Below are 17,500 nucleotides of genomic sequence, written 5' to 3' on the forward strand. Positions count from 1 at the left end.
CCATCTTGTAATTGTATCAGCTTTTCTTCTGATCTTTGGACTTCGCTCAGTCCTATGATGTCCCACTTGATGTTGTCTAGTTCTTCCATTAAACTCCTCGCAATTTTTTTTTATAATTTCAAATGCTAACTTAATCATTCTTTTCTTTTGCATTCTCTTGATATATTAGTAAGTGGCTGTTTAATACTTTGTAGTGATGGAACCCTCATGAAAAAATAAGAGAGTGTCCAACTCAAATAACAAAATCAGGGAAAATGAGTATGAACGGCTGGTTGCAAAACAATTACAAAAGTCAAAGTATATTATTTGTAATAGAACCTTTTAATATTAGATATATGGATGCTGTAGCGATCACACAACATAAAACTTCAGTCATAAAAATAACTGCATTGCATCCTCTTCCATTTCTTTAATTGATACATTTCTCATAAACGTCAATCCCAAACCATAAGATAATATAATTGCTTCGGAAGTAGTTCAAATACATCATGCAGTTAAACACAATCGTCCCTGCAACTTCCTTGATTGTAGCTTGAAACTGAATTCGAAACTTTTTCAATAATTCTCAGAGTAGCAGGAAAAATAGTGTTACAGATTCACATATGATCGCTTCACTGCCATCCCCAAACTACATGACCTTGGTCTTGGTCCTGAGACCTTAAGTCCAAGTGGTCTCGCCTCACTTTGCAGTAACTCGATGGCTGCAATCAGGACCTACAACGACTCCGCAAGAAGGACAGCATCATCAGCAAACAGCCATGGGAGGTGTTGAAAAGTATTTATGCGAGGTCACACCCTTGCCTCACTCCTGATTTACAGTTGAGAAGCTAGGCACGCCTCCTCCATATTTTTCAGTACTCGTCCAAGAGTATAAGCCAGATATCAAGTCAATAATCCTTGCAAGAATCCTACGGATCCGCAGAAGATTCTAGAACATTCCACGATGCACCAAGTAAATGCCTTCTTGAGATCAGTATAAGCTGCAAGAAACATGGATTTTGGTACTGTGAATTACGTAATCGACTTTTTTGAGAACGTTGATGAAAGTCCAGATGAAATGTTTATTTTTTTTTAATACTATGGCCAATTTGTAACTTGACTGAAAATTAGTTTATTGTTTTAGTACAGATATTGCAAATTGCAGTTTTGGAGTAAAGCACTTGTGCTAACATCCTTACAATAAACGACAGTATTGTATAGACACGGTAAAGGAAACATGGACTGGAGGTGAAGCTTTTATTCCTGACGTTTCGTCATTTGACTTTCTCAAAGGAATGATCATACTAGATACATACAGAGTTTATATACACGCCTTCACCTCCAGTCCATGTTTCCTTTACCGTGTCTATACAACTTGTTCACATGGATTTTCAAACGACAGTATTGTTAAAGTTAATTGCAATGCGCACATTCCACATAAAACAGTAAAAAAGTGCCTAGGAAAACTAATATGTGGACGGAGTAAATATTGTCTCAAAAATATATGGCCATTTATCAGTGTCGGCAAAAAGACGTGAAACTTAAAAAAATTCATTCATTTGCATACAGCCGTGCATTGAAAGAATTTTACCTTCTTGGAAAGCCCTGATTTCCTATTTCTTAAGCAGACCAACTGATTGCTCTAAACAATTATTTAAACTTCTTTCAAATGATAATGATTCCACAGAAATAAGCTACCACAAATTATTTAATTCTATTTGATGTTCTCGCAGCATATAATGGAGGTTTAAACTATTTGTTAAAGAACTTGAAAAACTGAAACTACAGCTATAGATATTTCTAACATGGAAATTTTAAGAAATAAGTTAAAATCTCGATATGAAAATATTTTCTTACTTTTGCAATTACATACTTGGAAAACAGAATAAACTTCAATGAAAACTCAACATTTGTAAATTATCAAATCTAAGTTTCCTTAACAATTCATTCCCGAAATAACAGAAATTTGTCGAATAGAACATTTGAAAATAGAAAAGAGCTGCAATTGAAAATGGATTATCTTTTTGAAATAGCATTGATTATAAAAAGAATGACAATTCAAAACTCTAAACTCTTCATAAGCTCTAAAACAACAAGTAGAAAATAACATTGTTTTCAAAACTTTATTTTAAAGTTGTCAATATTTTCATTTTATTTTATTTGTGCTATCAGTTCTTGGAACATCGGTATATGTTGAAAGTTTTTAATGCAACATCATCTAAATGGCGAGATGAAAGAAACTTGGTCCGTAGAATTAATTAAGAATTAATTTTTTTATATGCACTTGAAAGATAGTTGTTTGGAATTTGCCAAAATCATGAAAGATGATACCAAATTTCTGAAGTCAGTAAAAAGCCAGAGCAAAAAAAAAGAAAAAAAAATGTACTAAGATAAGATCGTATTTTCATTCTTGTGTTATTTTTTTATTTCAATTGCAGTTTATATTGGCACCCATGGGAACGGAATAAAAAACCACACAAACAAATATCTATGAAATTCTTGTCCTTTATTGTAACTTTACAGAGTTGACAATCCTACTTTGACCAGATTAACACAATTAATTTCGGTAGAGCACAGGCATAAGAGGTATGGAACATTTCATCATACCTAGAACAGTCTTGACTCTTGGCATAGATATTATTTTATTGTAGATGTTGTGGCAAATCTGTGTGGATTATTGTGTGTGTGTGTGTGTGCGTGTGTGCGCACGCGCGTGTTTTTTCTCCACTGACAATATGTATAATGTTCACAATTATAAATAGTTTCTTGGAAGCTGATCCCACCGACGCTTAGAAAAAAAATCAGTCGTCTTGCTCCTGCTCCTGACGAATATAATCCTGCTTAATCATGTCGGCAGCTTTTTCGGCAATCATGTAGACGACAGCATTCAGGTTCCCGGAAGTCACAACTGGCATGATGGAAGCATCGACCACCCTTAGCCCAGCTACCTTCCTCACTCTGGGAGGCAAAACAGAACAACATACATTTTCTGCTGCAGAATTATCCACCAATCATTACAGCTATAATTAATGTCAATAATTTATTCATGCAGTTCAAAGTATTTGACCAACTTACCTGAGTCTGTTGTCGACAACACCATATGGATCTGACAGGGGCGCCATTTTGCACGTGCCAGCGGGATGTGCAGACGTGCGCACGAGAGCCCTCGCGACGCAAGCCCAGTAGTCGTATGAGCCGTAAGCTAAGTGTTCACAAACCGGCAGTGGCTGAAGATAGATAGGGGAGGGAATGAAGGCTAGAATATCAAACACTTCTCATTATTGTTCTAAAAGATATAATACATCCCATTTTAGAAAAAAAATCCTGATTGCTTAGGAAAACTTATATAAGCTACAAGGAGTCACTGTACTGGAGTATTAACTGCATGGTAACATGCACTCAATACTTTAGGGGCTGTTTTGGGGCACCCTTACTGCCTAGGTTCAAACAAAAAATTTTACTCAAAGAGGAATAATGAGACTTTTGTACTATAGTTGTCCCTCCTTTTTGTTGTCCCCTTGAACATGTTCTCCTCCACTTTTATAACTCGATCTCTTCCGAATCCCTTGTGGTAGGGTGGTAAATAATTTTGACATCGTGTTTTTCATGAGTGTCGTAAAAGACGACGAAGTCCGACATATTGATGAGACTAGGAATATTGCTCTCTATATGGAGGATTCGAACCAGATCCCTTGTAACTGGTCGATAAATGTGATTTTTTTATACAGGGAAAAGGGGAAATATAAGTAGCTTGTTTGCGAGAAGGAAATTGGATGTGTTAGCGTTAAGTGAAACTAAGTTGAAGGGGAGCGGCGGGTTTGAGTTTGGGAGTGTGGTGGGGAGAGTGGCGAGGGCGGTGACGGGGCGAGGGAAGGAAGTAAAGGTTCCACTAGAAAGTACTGAGATAGAAAATTACGTGGTGGAGTGGAGGGAATTGTCTTCGAGGACAATGTGAGATGGAAGATGTGAGTTTTTATGAATGCATACGGTCCTCGTAGTGAGAAGTGAAGAGGAAAGGGAGGCTTTTTGGATCGATTAAAAAGAGATATTTGGAAGGAATGCTAATGTAATGGTGCTAATGAATTTCAATGCTAAAGGAGCCAATAGATGGAATAGTATGAAGGTTTGTGGTGTCAGGTAAGAACTATAGTAAAGATATTATTTTGCAAATGTGTTTGGAAAGGGGGTTGATGATAGCAAGCACAGTGTTAAAGAAGAGAGTCAAGGATAAGTATTCATGGGGAAGGGGAGTGGAGAGACGGGTGGTTGACAGGGGATAGTGGAACCCTAACGGAGGATTAGAAGAGTTCTGAGCATTCATGTTTTTAGGGGAGTGAGGGAGTAGGGGAGTGTCAGATAAAATTTTGCTAGAAGAAAAATTGAGAATAAAGGAAAAGTGGAGACAGAGGAAAAGGGAGGGAGGCATAAAAGTATTGAGATTAAATAAATTCAATGAGAAGGATAATGAGAATGATTACCGTGGTGAGGAATTGGGGGAATCAGGAATAGAAGAAAAATGAATATGAACATTTTCAGAAGCTCTGCCATGGGATTCGAACCCTGACCCGTGCGTCCATAATCACGAGGTCACGCACGGTTCGAATCCCATGGCAGAGCTTCTAAAAATGTTCAATCTGTCTTTAACATACACAAAAATGAATATGTTTTATGGAAAAAGTGATAAAATTCGTAAAGATGGTATGTGGGACGAGGAACATGGGAGGGAAACGAAGGAGAGGTAGTGAACAGTAGGAAGAGAAAATGAAGACTTTAGCGGAAGAGAAGAAGCGAACGTATGAGGACAGGTTGCAAAATAGAAAAAGGGAAGCATATGAGAGGTACAAGAAGAAGATAACCAAAACTCAAGATAAGGGAGGCAAAGAAGGGGGGGGGGCAGACGTAAAATATTTTGGATATATGGAAAGTATGAATGAAGAGAGATTAGCAAAAAGAACGTGGAAGGCAGAGGTAGATGGAGTAAGCTTAAGCGGAAGACTGAGAATGAGGTTGATGGATGGGGGTGAAGGAATGCCTCCCGACTTTTTCCTGGGAAACACTGAATTCCTCAAAGAATGGAACAAATTTGATCATATATTGTTACTAGAATAGAATACACAAAGTAGCTCGGAAAGGAATCCGCGCTTAGAAAGGCCCGAGTCAAAACTCCCGTTGTCTTGTCACTCAGCAACTCGACAGGTCAGCACCATACGTTGTGGTGACACATGACTGCCAATCAACAACAACTGCGCGAGAAAGGCCATGGCTACCTTCTCACTCCAACAGATTGAGCACCTGGCGCATTTGTATGCAATGCACCATAATGCATTGATGTTCATAAATGACCTAAACAAGAACGGGTACAAAGGAGGTTGTGGGTAAAAGGGGAATGTCTGTTGAGCAGGGAAGGGAGGAGGCAAGATATAGGTTAGAGTGGAGAATAGTTGTGACAAGGCTCAGAGCTATTTCTCCTTATCTTCTGGAATTATTCGTGAGTGGTAGGGTCAGGAGTGTTGCCACATAGATAAAGCGTTGGGGGTAAACCAGCTTCAGCTGTCGAGCCCTTATTAGGAGGTATTTCAGACCAGTCAGTGAGCGGGAGCCAGGAATGGCCCGTCATCCAACAGGTGCTGAGATAGAAAGGAAAACAAATGTGTGCTGGATGGGTATGTAATGGGTGGAGGGTGGGTGTATACCTTGAGGACAGGCAATATCCGTTATAAAGAGGAAGAAGTCTTTTGTTACATAAAGATAGGAAGACTGTAGCACCAAGGCAAAAATTGAGGTTTATCTCACTTCGTTATGCATTCTATGAATGCTCTAGAAAAGATGGGTTTCAAGTGCGCTGTGTGGGATATATGATATGGAATGTATAAATTCGACTAAAAATAAAGGACCTCATACATACCAGATCGTGGAATCGGGCGTCAAAGTTTTTCCGGAGAGCTGTCGTGTTGCCAATTTGAAGAGCGAATTTGATGGCTATGGAAGAACATTTGTATGTAAGTCACTATCTATGAGCTGTCTACTTAAGATAGAAGCCTATAAATCGTATTGGTTACTAGCTGTGTAGTTTCTAATTCAAGTAGCAAATCACGGGTTGAAGATTACGATTTGTGAGTTGTTTAATCAAAAAAGGGTATTGAGACAATAAATGTGGTTAATCGTAATCAAACTTAAGGTCAGTTCCCTTAAATGACCGAAGTGGAAAGACAAAATAATTTAGTTAGGCTCCTCAAATAATTAAAAGTTTATATAAATAGGTCATTCTTGTTTCCCAATAGAAAATTGACAAAACAGTATTTGGAAAAATTTTGGTAGTTTGGCCAAAGAAGAATAATACAATGAAAAACTGGGTTATGTCTTGGTTTTGGGAGATTAAAATGAAGCATCAGCCTCTAACTCCAGTTTGCAAAGGTGAATGGACGAGGCTGACTTTATTCTTAACCAAATATAAAAGTAGACTTTCGAAATAACCTATGTCCTGATATATGAAGACGCTGAATCCTTTCCAGCCTAATATAAAGCATGTTATTAGTCCGATAAAGTTTCAAGTTCTACATATAAGGATTCTTGAGATTCAGGCGTGCCAATTGTCAGGATATGGTTCTATCGAGGGTTTCATTACTTCTGGAGCTGAGCATAATAGTTGAACAAAATAAACCAATTGCTTTATCCTTTACAAAGAAGAATAGTTCCAGCCAAAGAATATAGAAAGGCATTGATACGAAAATAAAAACCCAAAAACAGAAGTACTTGAGACGAACCTCTGACCAGAGTGTCAACATCTTCAGGATGACTGAGGTAGTTAGGGTCGGCAATAGGGGAGACATTAGGATCGTTAGATGCAAGGGTGACGGTGCCACGGCTGACTGGGCGTGTGATGTACGGGTTGATACTGAAAGCCTCTTTCCCCACGATAGGACCGAAGTATTTCTGGAAGAACTGTAAAGAAATAAAATTTTAATGTGACGGGATAATTAAAAAAACAAAAAACAAAACAAAAACAATTTACGTTCGGATAGGTACACCTTCAACAACATGTGAGCGCGCATGCGCCGTTGTGTTCGCTTTCGAAGAGAATAAACGTTTGATGCATCTCTAAATGAATACAAGCGACCTAGTTGAAGACCAGGTAGTAGAGCAGTATGGAATCCAGGTCCAGAACGGGTAACATGTTCAAACAATATATTCAGGTGGTGAATTTAAAATGAGTAACAGAATGTGAGACAAGATATCTACAAATTAGAAGGTAAGTGAAACTTGAACATTTGGAAATTATGGTGAGGAGAATAAGCACAAAGCAAGGCATATGGAAAATACTTTTAAGAAAATCATAAGCATACAACCATCTCTTTCAATGAAGTATATATATATATATATATATATATATATATATATATATATATATATATATATATATATATATATATATATATATATATTATGCGACGGGGTGATTAGCAGAAGAATACTAGACGACTAATTCACTCAGAAATTCCTCAAAAGCGAATACCTTCAACAGTTGAAAGAAAACGAGAACGAGATGCCCTCAGTACGTTCCAAGATCTATATATACGTTCTGTGAGGCAAGCAGCTCGAACGGCAATTAGATTTCACAAACACATTATTGACAAATGCATTATTTGTAATAACATCTGCCATTACCGTCTAAGCCAATTATTCTATCAGTAGTCACAACGCGTCACAAAACAGTCCCTATTCTATTCACACGTACTTCTAGATACTTGCGGTTTTGAAGACGGCGTTATTGGTTGAAACGGGGTTTGTTATCTGCCAATACTAAGGGCACTTAGACTAGTATTAGGGGCCGAATATAACCAAAAAATTCTTTCATATTGACTATTGTTATCAATCGCACGACCGCGGAGGTCTATTTTCCTTTCTCCTTCCCCAGATCACCTACAACTTCGGGGCTTTTTACGTAAAACCGCGTCTTACCATGCGGGACTCCCTCACTGACAAGGCATTTGTGTTTGTGCAACCCAAGCATTTCGCTCCCCTACTCTCATCGCACTAAGGATTCCCCTCTTCATTTTCTTTTATTATAACAGAATTACTATAATATATGGCTCCCTATGCTCACTGGGTAAGGTTTGTTGCTGTATTTGTAGCGTGTTCTCTAAGGTATGTAGCGTGTATTTTTGAAGCGTGGGCGTCTGTATCTGTAACTCTTTGTTACTATCCTTGTGAGACTGCCACCAATATGGTAGAATGGTGTACTTCTCACAGCAGTCATTACCCCTCCACCCATTTTATCTTTTCTATCCAGGAGGTGTATCTATCGTTCCCCCGACCGTTATTTTTTTTTTCTTTTTTTTTTTTTTAGGGGGAGGCTCTCCGTTAAACATAAAATATGAGGCTCGTTTATCTTTAAGTACTCCTTTATCTCCAAACTGGCCGATAGTTAAACATATACATTAACATAGGCTACTTTAAGTTTCCATGTAGTGTTACCTCCGCAACGAGCCCGCTTAGAGCAGTGGGAATCGCGTCTGCCTCGGAACGCGGAAGGCCTTGATTCGATACTCGGTCAGTGCAATGCAAAAATCAATTCATGATTAACCCCCTCCCGACATCAGAGGTGAGCTAGAGTAGTGTCGAATAACATATGCTAGCACCTAATCAGTATGATCGAGCTAGTTACATTGATTTCGTATTCTTTATTCACAACCAAAGCCATTCCAACATACCAATTAAACTTCACACGCACCTCTCACCAAGGCGGTGTGTCCTCAGACAGTCTATGGCGATAAAACCAAAACTACAAGACAAGACAATACTGCCGCCTCTCTCAAGAAAAAATAAAACAAAATAGAATAAATGTATAGATGAAGACAAAACAAATAAATATACATATAATAATAAAATAAAATAAGATAGATAAACGAATGAATAATAAATTCATATTTATTCCATTCTTAACTTTGGGTCTCTAAGAGCTTCCGCGTGTTTGCACGTTTCTCTTCATATACATTTTTCCTAATCCAAATGTTTTTAAACTACTCCTCACTGACTTCTAAGACTTGTTGGTTACTTCATTTGCTATGGCTTGCGACTTGAATTTTATTTTCATTGGACGCACGCCATTCCTCTTGTGTTGACTTAGCCTGAACATATTACCAATCTAATCTGTTACATCCGAATCGTTCCCTCGAATCGTGGCGGTAATTTGCCTAGCCTTTTGCATCTCCTGTTCTTGGCGTACATTCCTTGAGGGGTGGTCTTCTCGCAGTGACTGAATTGCGTTGTTTTCCCCCCTGTCCATTCAATTGGCAAATATCCATCTGGCGGTACCTTTAAAATGCTCAGTCTAGGACCGTTGGTCGTCGGGTGCGCGTGTGTGTATGTGTGTCTATGTCTATGTTAACAAGGAACTGGGTATTGAACTCACCTCTTTAGTGTAGCCTATAAAATCGCTGTCTACGCCAGTGTGACTCTGGGCAGGAGTCGTGGTGAACAGAACGGCTTGGATATCCGGCCAGTGAGGATCACCCTTCTCAGCCAACGGCCATGCATTCACCTCTACCTCAGTCGGGACCGAGTAGGGACCTGAAGGTACATGGAGATATGAATTCTGAATATCGACTAGCAAAGCGAGATACCCACAAGAATTATGTTATATCCTTGTATACTATTCCTCTTTTAAGTCAGCTTTTCGTTTTAGACCCAAGAATCAACTTTGCATTTTTGCCAGAGCATTACAGCAAGAGAACGTACCTTCACGACGTTGGAGATACTGATTGATGGCATCTTGCGTGAAGAGTAGGTCAGGTGTCTTGCCTGATCCAGGTCGGACTGTCCAGGAAAGGCCAAAAACAGTCGGATGGTCTTGAAGGTTCTGCCCTACGCCAGGAAGATTTACTAAAGGTCGAATCTGCCGGCAAAAAGGAAATAAACAAGTTGGTTTTATATGAAATTTCTTAAAAGAAGAAATTATACATACTGTTAATATTGCTGAATGATTTTTGCAGTTTCCACAGTCAGCCTTGTTGCCCTTGCGCCTGTGGATCATTAAGATTATTGGACGCCTCCTAGTTTGAATAATTCTCCAGGAATGCCATTTTGGCGTGGGGCTTTGCTGTTTTAGAGGCTCCTGAAGGCCTGAGAAACTTCGCCAACCAAAATGGGTGTGGCGTCTAGCTGATATATTTTGGGCAGTGTTGGTAGACTATCATTGAAGTTTAGGTCGACAGGGTTGATCTGGTTGAGGACGTTACTTAGGTATTCAAAACATCTCTCAATAATGCTGGGTAGGGTCTTAATCAAGGTTGCCATCTGCTGGCGAGTTTGCATGTTTCATCCACATATTTCGACATCAATCGTTTATATGGGGCGTGTACACGATGTTATTTGTGATAAATCTACACTAGAGGCTTTGGTTGGACCGTTTGAAGAGTTAGGTATTTGGCTGCTTGCCTTTGATTGGTTGGTAGGCGGAGCTTCTAGCAGCCCCAGTTAATTATATCATATATAAACACTCCACACAACAGACCTACCGCACGCCACCACGGCGTACATACGAACGTCCTGGGCGAGAAGGAATGAAAGCATTTCTGAGATTTTTACATTGTATTTTTTTCGAGGATTTGTGCAAAAAATAAAATCCTGTTTTACGGGACGTATCTCTGCTGTTTTTTTTTTTCATTTGCATTTGCATTTGCATCATAGAAAATGAAATTAATATTATTACCATTAATTGGTTTGGGCACAGAAGTATCAAGAACTAAGATTGTTAAGTATGCGTACTATGAACATATTTTGAGGATTTTTTTTAACTAATGAAATTTATTTTCAAATATGCAAGACGCATCTTCAATAGGGGACAGAATGATTACGTCATTTACAGGGAGTAGAGTGCAATGTAGGATATGGAATAAAAATAATTACCATCAACTGGTGTGGGTATAGGATTAAGAAGATAGTAGGTCACTGCTTACCTTATGTTGCTGCAAATGTTGCGCTGGCCCAATGCCTGATAACATGAGCACGTGTGGGGAATGAACGGTCCCAGCCGAAAGAACGACTTCTTTATGAGCAGCAACTCTCTTTATCTGAAATAAATAAATAAATAAATAAATAAAAAATAATAATAATAATAATAATTATAAAAAAAATATATATATATATATATATATATATATATATATATATATATATATATATATATATATATATATATGTATGTATAAACAAACTAGTTTGACGATAGTTTCATTTATGGCTCGATACAATCTCTGCTTTATGAGTGTTTTCAAACGACCATTAAATTAAATCTTACTACTTTACCATACACAATCATCATACTGTCATTTTCCATTGTAGCGACATGAGGGTTTGATTTTTTAACATTCGGGAAAATAATCTTTATAATATTCCGAATGTGCATTAGCCTTTTAACATGGTGTATGATTATACGTTTGTGCATGCGTATGTGTATTATGTCTAAAAAGAAATATACATAAACCTATGGGAATTACAATTCAATTTGTTGTAGTCCTTAGTTTCAGAATAAGAACGTCATTATTCTAGTCTGATTTCAGGATGGTTCCTTTTCATGTTCTCGTCTCACAAATAAAATATCTATTCCACAAAATGTGTTTTCCTATAGGGATCCAGAACAAACGTCCTCTGCTCAATTGATTCACCTACTTTACCCCTTAACATGCACAGTACCGGTGAGTTAACCCACCCCCTTGCTCCTGTTCTTGTTGCATATTGTTATCTAACTACACGAATAACACCTGTGTTATAAGTTTTCTAGTTCAAACATCAATATCATCTGACGGTGTTGAATTGCTTTGGAGTTTCTTCCGCAGACTTGCAAAGAAGATGTACAAAGGTCTTAGTGGCTTACCTGCCCGTTCTGTTCATAGACGACGCCAGCTGCTCTGCCATATTTGTTAAACAGGACCTGTAGGGGTAAGTATATCAGAAAGGTGTGTTGCAACTGTGCATAAAAAGGACATAAAAAACTTACAATTATAAAGAGTTCTGGTTCATTAATCTATTCAACCTCAGTGCCCCCTTTTGCGAGAACACTTTCCTGTTAAAACCAGACGATTTTATTCAGACTATAGGAATACCTGTGGGTGCTATAGTCGTTTTCTTTATTAATATTGTCACCTCCTTGCTAGAACTTTGATTACAGAAATATGGCCATATAACCATTATTAATACTGTGTTATGTCTCTGATATATATGTAAATGTGTATAAATATTAGCACTATTATTCTATAAAGTGTAAATCGTATCCTGTATGCCTATTCATTTGTGGTGCTATAAAACGTATTGTTATATGTTCTTCTTGCATCAAATTTGTGTTCCACCATCAAGTCAGCGGTCTCGTTTGGCTATACCTCACATATTTTTTTTAAATATTTTTTTAATAAGTTGTTTCGAGAGAATTTCAATTATTCCTTCCTCTCACTGAAGTAATTCTTCACCATTAGTAGTAACCTAAAAAACCCAGTAACTACAAGCTTGACCCAGCATCTATATAAATTTCTATTGTAGTTTGTCCACCTCTATACAAACTATGGCTACTCCTTCCAACTTCTCTAACCCTGTGACATGAAAATAACCCCACATTAATACAACACAGACAATAGCCCATTAACCAGTCATGAAAAGTCCGTCATGCTGTTTCCTCTCTAGTAAGAAGCGACAATTCCATTACTGGTCAGGGAAGCAAGCATGTCAACATGTATTTCCTGTTGCTCGCGTAACATATGGATGCCAGTGACTGGCGTTATTCATCTTCTGATTGTCATGAATTTGGCTAAGTAGACTAAAACGAACCCGGCTATTATCACACGCCCCTGAAACTATCCAGCGTATGGACTGGTGCTGTGTGCCTTACCTTGTGGACGCGGGCGTTAAGGACAACATGGAGGTTGGGTCTGCGGTTGAGAATCGGCCGCAAGTAGGCCACAGGCGAGCTCCAACGGGTGCCCTGGTAGATGGACATATCAGGGATCGAAAAACCTGTAAAAGTTGCATATTCAAAATATTAACGTTTATCAATGAAGCAGCAAGTCGTTACATTTATTCACATAAGGAAAATGTATTGTTTTGTTTACTTTTTAACAATTTGCTCATAAATGTGTCTTCTAAGTAAGTTTCCGTCGTTCATGGAGGACTATAAGTAGGATCTATATGCTACATCAAAGTACAGATATAAGAAAATGAAACAAATGGCGTGGATTAGAGCATTTCGTCGGTGAAAATCGGGGCTTCGATCCTTAATAACTATTGCGCCCAAGAGGTAATAGAAAGGGGGGGGGGGGGGGTTAATAGAGATCAAAAGTGATTAGCATTATTTCTGAGCGGAGATTTAAAACAATGTTTCGTTATTCTTTATACTTAGGGATGTCACTAAAGTCCCGAAAATATTGACTACATAAGCTTCATGCAGTCATTACTCCGGAGAATTTAAAAATCCATTTTCTAATGTTAGTTGGCTCAAGTTCATCGAATGTTCGAATATTTAGGTTCATCTAGATGTCAAAGAAAACAATAAGAGTCCTTTGCCCATTTCAACAACTACAAAGCTACACAGTGGAAGTTGATGATGAACTCTGAATTAGCCTGAAAATGTAGTTTTTATTTAATGTATATACGTATTTGCTTTAAATGACTTAGAAGTAAATATATATTTGTTAGGTTAATGTGTATAATGATCAGTTGAAAGAATCCCTGTGCCTTCATTCAGAAATTATAATTTTGGATTTTTTTAAGGAATTATTAAATTTATGTAAATAATTTAAATGTACATATATAAACAGTGTGGTTGTAGACACAACTGATACAGATTACATGGTATAGTCTAAATAGAAAAAATCCTAATTTTAACTTATCATATTCTTAATTGACCTAGTGAAGACTAGAAAATATAGATGCATATGCAGAATTCCTATGCACGAAGTAGAAAAAGTCGAACAAGATCATACAATACAATTAGTTTTTTAAACAAGATTTCCTCGTTTCCCTGATTTCTCAAAATGGGCTAGCCAGGAAAATCGAACGCCTGGTGGCAGATATTAAGATTAACGATTGTATTTGAGTTGGGGGGATTCTTGTCTATTTTGGTAATAGATGAGAATAGACTGCCAAGTTTAGACGGTGATTGATGCGATGCAATAGAGTTGGGTGGATTATGTGTACCTCGACCTAGAGAGGGAATTTGATAAAGTGACCTAGAGAAGGCATTTGATAAAGTGCCTCAGAGTTGAATTATGCGGAAATTGGAGCACGTTGGAGGACGGAGAGACAAACTACTATAATGGAGGAGAGTTTTTGAGGGAAAGGTACATAATTACAGTAGTAAAAGGATGAAAGCTCAGCTGGAGACCAGTAACTAGTAAAGTTCCACAAGGTTCAGTGTTTGCACCAGTAATATTTTTTTATCTATGTCAATGGCATGATGGGAGGAACAACAAGCTATGCCAACGTGTTTGCAGATGACGCAAAAATCACGAGAAAAGTGAAAAACGAGGGGGATGGTAGACTATTAGAAAAATATCAGGAAGCCAAAAATGGGAAATGAAGTTCAATACCAAAAAATACAAAGTACTGGGAACAGGCAATAGAGGCAAAAGGCCATCTTTAAACTGTTCCTTGGGAAGTGAACCCATTACAAAAGCGAAAGAGGAGAAAGACTTGGAAGTCTTAATAAAAGATGACCTGTCACTTGACAGACATATCAGCAGGAATGTGGGAGAGATGTACGAACTGCTACAAAAGATTAAAGTGGCTTTTCACTAAATGGATGGAGGGATGAAAAAACTCATAGAAAAACTGATGCGTCTAAGAATAGAATATGCGTCACTAGTATGGTCCCCACACAGATTGAAAGATACTGTATAAGTAAGATCGAGAGAATGTAAAGGGCAGCAACCAAACTGGTCCCCAGCCTGGTAGATAAACCATATGAGGAGAGACTAAAAGCAGTGGGTCTACCAACATTGAAAGGTCGAAAAGAAAGAGGTGACATGATTACAGTATTCAGGTCACTAAAGGGGATAGATTGTATTGATAGAAGAAATTTCTTGAATAAAGATGGGAAGGCTTTAAAAGGTGATGGGAATAAATTAATAAAGACCACATGTCTAAAGTATGTGAAGAGATACAGTTTTCCATATAGATGCATACATATTTGGAATAGCTTAGGAAGCGATATAGCCCAAGCTCAAACAATACAAGAGTTCAAATCTAAATGATAATAGGAAATTAAGGATATAGATTAAGTTGTAGCTGTTTATGATTTTGAGTCTAGGTATGTTAAAGAATTAGAGAATAGGAGACGGGACCTAACGAGCGTTGTTCCTTTCCTGTAAACTACAATTAGGTAAATACAATTAGGTAAAATACAAACACATGCACACAAACACATACTCGTATACACACAATTGTGTTTAAAAATGCATGTACGTAATTGTGTGATTTTTCTAAGAGACTGCATTACCTATTTGGGATTCGCCGTTAGGGTCAATAGTGTTGTATCCAAGTTCTCTGCCAGCCTGTAGGAATCCTTTCGCTATCGGTGTGGCCCAGCTCTTCTTCTGCACCAACACGGGTCCACTTCGACCTCGATAAGGATCTGAACACAGACAAGGGGGCGGGTAATAACTGCGTTTAAACATGGCAATTGATGAACTCCCTACAAATCAAAAGATCAACAAGACATCTAAATTATGGTAATTTCATCGTTTTTCAAAGCACCGGAATGGGAAGAGACACGCTTCTTACCATTAACAGGATCGCGTGGTCCCAGGTATTTCTCCAACTTTTTGAAGTAATACAGGACGCTGTTGTAGTCCCATCCCTCGTTGCCTAGGGCAGCCCAGTTATCGAAATCACGGCGGTTACCTCGCACGAAGATCATCTGATTTACGCCTGATCCACCTCCAAGGCCGCGGCCAATCAGGTAATCCGTGACCTGTTGTTGGTAAAAGCATTGTAAACCTAGCTTGAACTTCTCTCGATTAAGCATATTTATATCTTGATAACCCATTCCGTACCAGGTGTCGTTTATCCTTATGTTATAACCTCTGGTTATCTACACATACATACACATATAAGGAGCTAGGATGAGAGGGAAACAATGGGTGATGGATGAGAGGGAAGTGGGTGGGAGTGGGCGCGTACCTTAGTATATAGATAGATACTCAGGAATAATCCTACCAGGAAGCCTTCTGTGCAACAATGCAGTCATTTTATGTATGAATACACATGCAAAATGGGAACTGTGGCTGCCCCTCTTTCATCTTAACAGTATCTAAATCTCAAACAATTCTTGTTTCTTGTACTTTCTTGAAGAGGGCTATAGCTATTAGCCGAAATACAGAAGTTTAACTTTCTTATTCGTTTCTTTTTTATTCCGAATGTGGGTTCTTCGTGGGTTTCATGTGCTACTACATTTCGTCCCATTAAGATATATATATATATATATATATATATATATATATATATATATATATATATATATATATATACACACTTCCTGAGACGGTCCTCCAGGTTCACGCAACATTCACAAGCCATTTTGTTTCTCCCTCGGTAATACAAACGGCAAGTAGAAAAAAAGAAAAAGAAAAAAAAAATGGACACTAAATAATATACACAAAGCTTACCCCGCTAACCTTATAATATTACTCCTACCTTTTGGAGCACAGAAATATATTACGGTTTTGATTCTTAATAACTAGAACACTACACTATACCTTATACCCGTAACTGTATAGCACTCTACGTATACAATTACAAGAAATACGACACAATCATTTGTCACTATTCGAAGTAATAGAATTTACAGGAAGTAATGAACTTCACAGGAAATAATCAAATTCACAGAATGTGATCACTAGCTGATGACTCGGCACCAAAACGTGCTCACTAACTGAGGTCAGGGAGCGAACTGATAAATACGCGTTTATTCACATTAAGTACGAGTATGTGCTTACATATGATCGAGTAATTCACCAGATATATCTATCCATATGTTGGGCTATTGAGAGTTGTTATCTAACAACTTTCGGTCAAGTAAGACACCTTTAGATCAAAAAGAGAGTCACGGGTCTCGTTTCGAATTCATTCCTGACCGATTTCGTTTGTAGCTTCTTCAGGAGAAGCTACAAACGAAACCGGTCTGGAATAAACTCGGAACGAGACCCGTGACTCTCTTTTTTCCACCTTTTTCAACTTGTCATAATGTCTCAACTTTTAGAATAACTTACCCTGTTAGTGTGAGCAGACCCTGAGTAACGTTGAGGCGGAATTTTCAGGTTATAGCTGGTAGCTCCAGACCAGAGAGAGGCATAAAGAGCTGGAACCTCGGAAGCGGCCGGTGGGTTCCCACCAGCCTCCAGCAAGAGCACTCGCCATGAAGGAACTTCCGACAGTCGGGAAGCAAGTGTGCAACCGGCCGTCCCTCCTCCAACTACATGTTAAAAGGAATTGAGCAAGGCATTAGTTCTCAGGGATGCAATAATGATTGTGGAAG

At 38.2% G+C, this 17,500-nt stretch overlaps 1 protein-coding gene across 3 annotated transcripts in view; it reads right to left on the reverse strand.

The window, feature by feature from the left end:
• Nucleotides 1-2,464: 2,464 nt before the first annotated feature.
• Nucleotides 2,465-17,500, reverse strand: part of LOC143028459 (glucose dehydrogenase [FAD, quinone]-like) — a 36,851-nt gene continuing 21,815 nt past the window's right edge. For all 3 annotated transcript variants that reach the window (XM_076190591.1, XM_076190590.1, XM_076190589.1), the window contains exons 3-14: nt 17,235-17,437; nt 15,748-15,937; nt 15,464-15,598; nt 12,860-12,984; nt 11,855-11,911; nt 10,938-11,051; nt 9,718-9,874; nt 9,392-9,549; nt 6,744-6,921; nt 5,885-5,958; nt 3,055-3,206; nt 2,465-2,937 (exon numbers count right to left, since the gene is read on the reverse strand). In XM_076190591.1, coding sequence (XP_076046706.1) covers nt 2,781-2,937; nt 3,055-3,206; nt 5,885-5,958; nt 6,744-6,921; nt 9,392-9,549; nt 9,718-9,874; nt 10,938-11,051; nt 11,855-11,911; nt 12,860-12,984; nt 15,464-15,598; nt 15,748-15,937; nt 17,235-17,437 — 1,700 coding nt within the window. In that variant the 3' untranslated portion in view covers nt 2,465-2,780. The remainder of the gene's footprint in view (nt 2,938-3,054; nt 3,207-5,884; nt 5,959-6,743; nt 6,922-9,391; nt 9,550-9,717; nt 9,875-10,937; nt 11,052-11,854; nt 11,912-12,859; nt 12,985-15,463; nt 15,599-15,747; nt 15,938-17,234; nt 17,438-17,500) is intronic.

Source organism: Oratosquilla oratoria, chromosome 9 (assembly GCF_046742065.1).
Source record: "Oratosquilla oratoria isolate Oo_2021 chromosome 9, ASM4674206v1, whole genome shotgun sequence".
NCBI lineage: Eukaryota > Metazoa > Arthropoda > Malacostraca > Stomatopoda > Squillidae > Oratosquilla > Oratosquilla oratoria.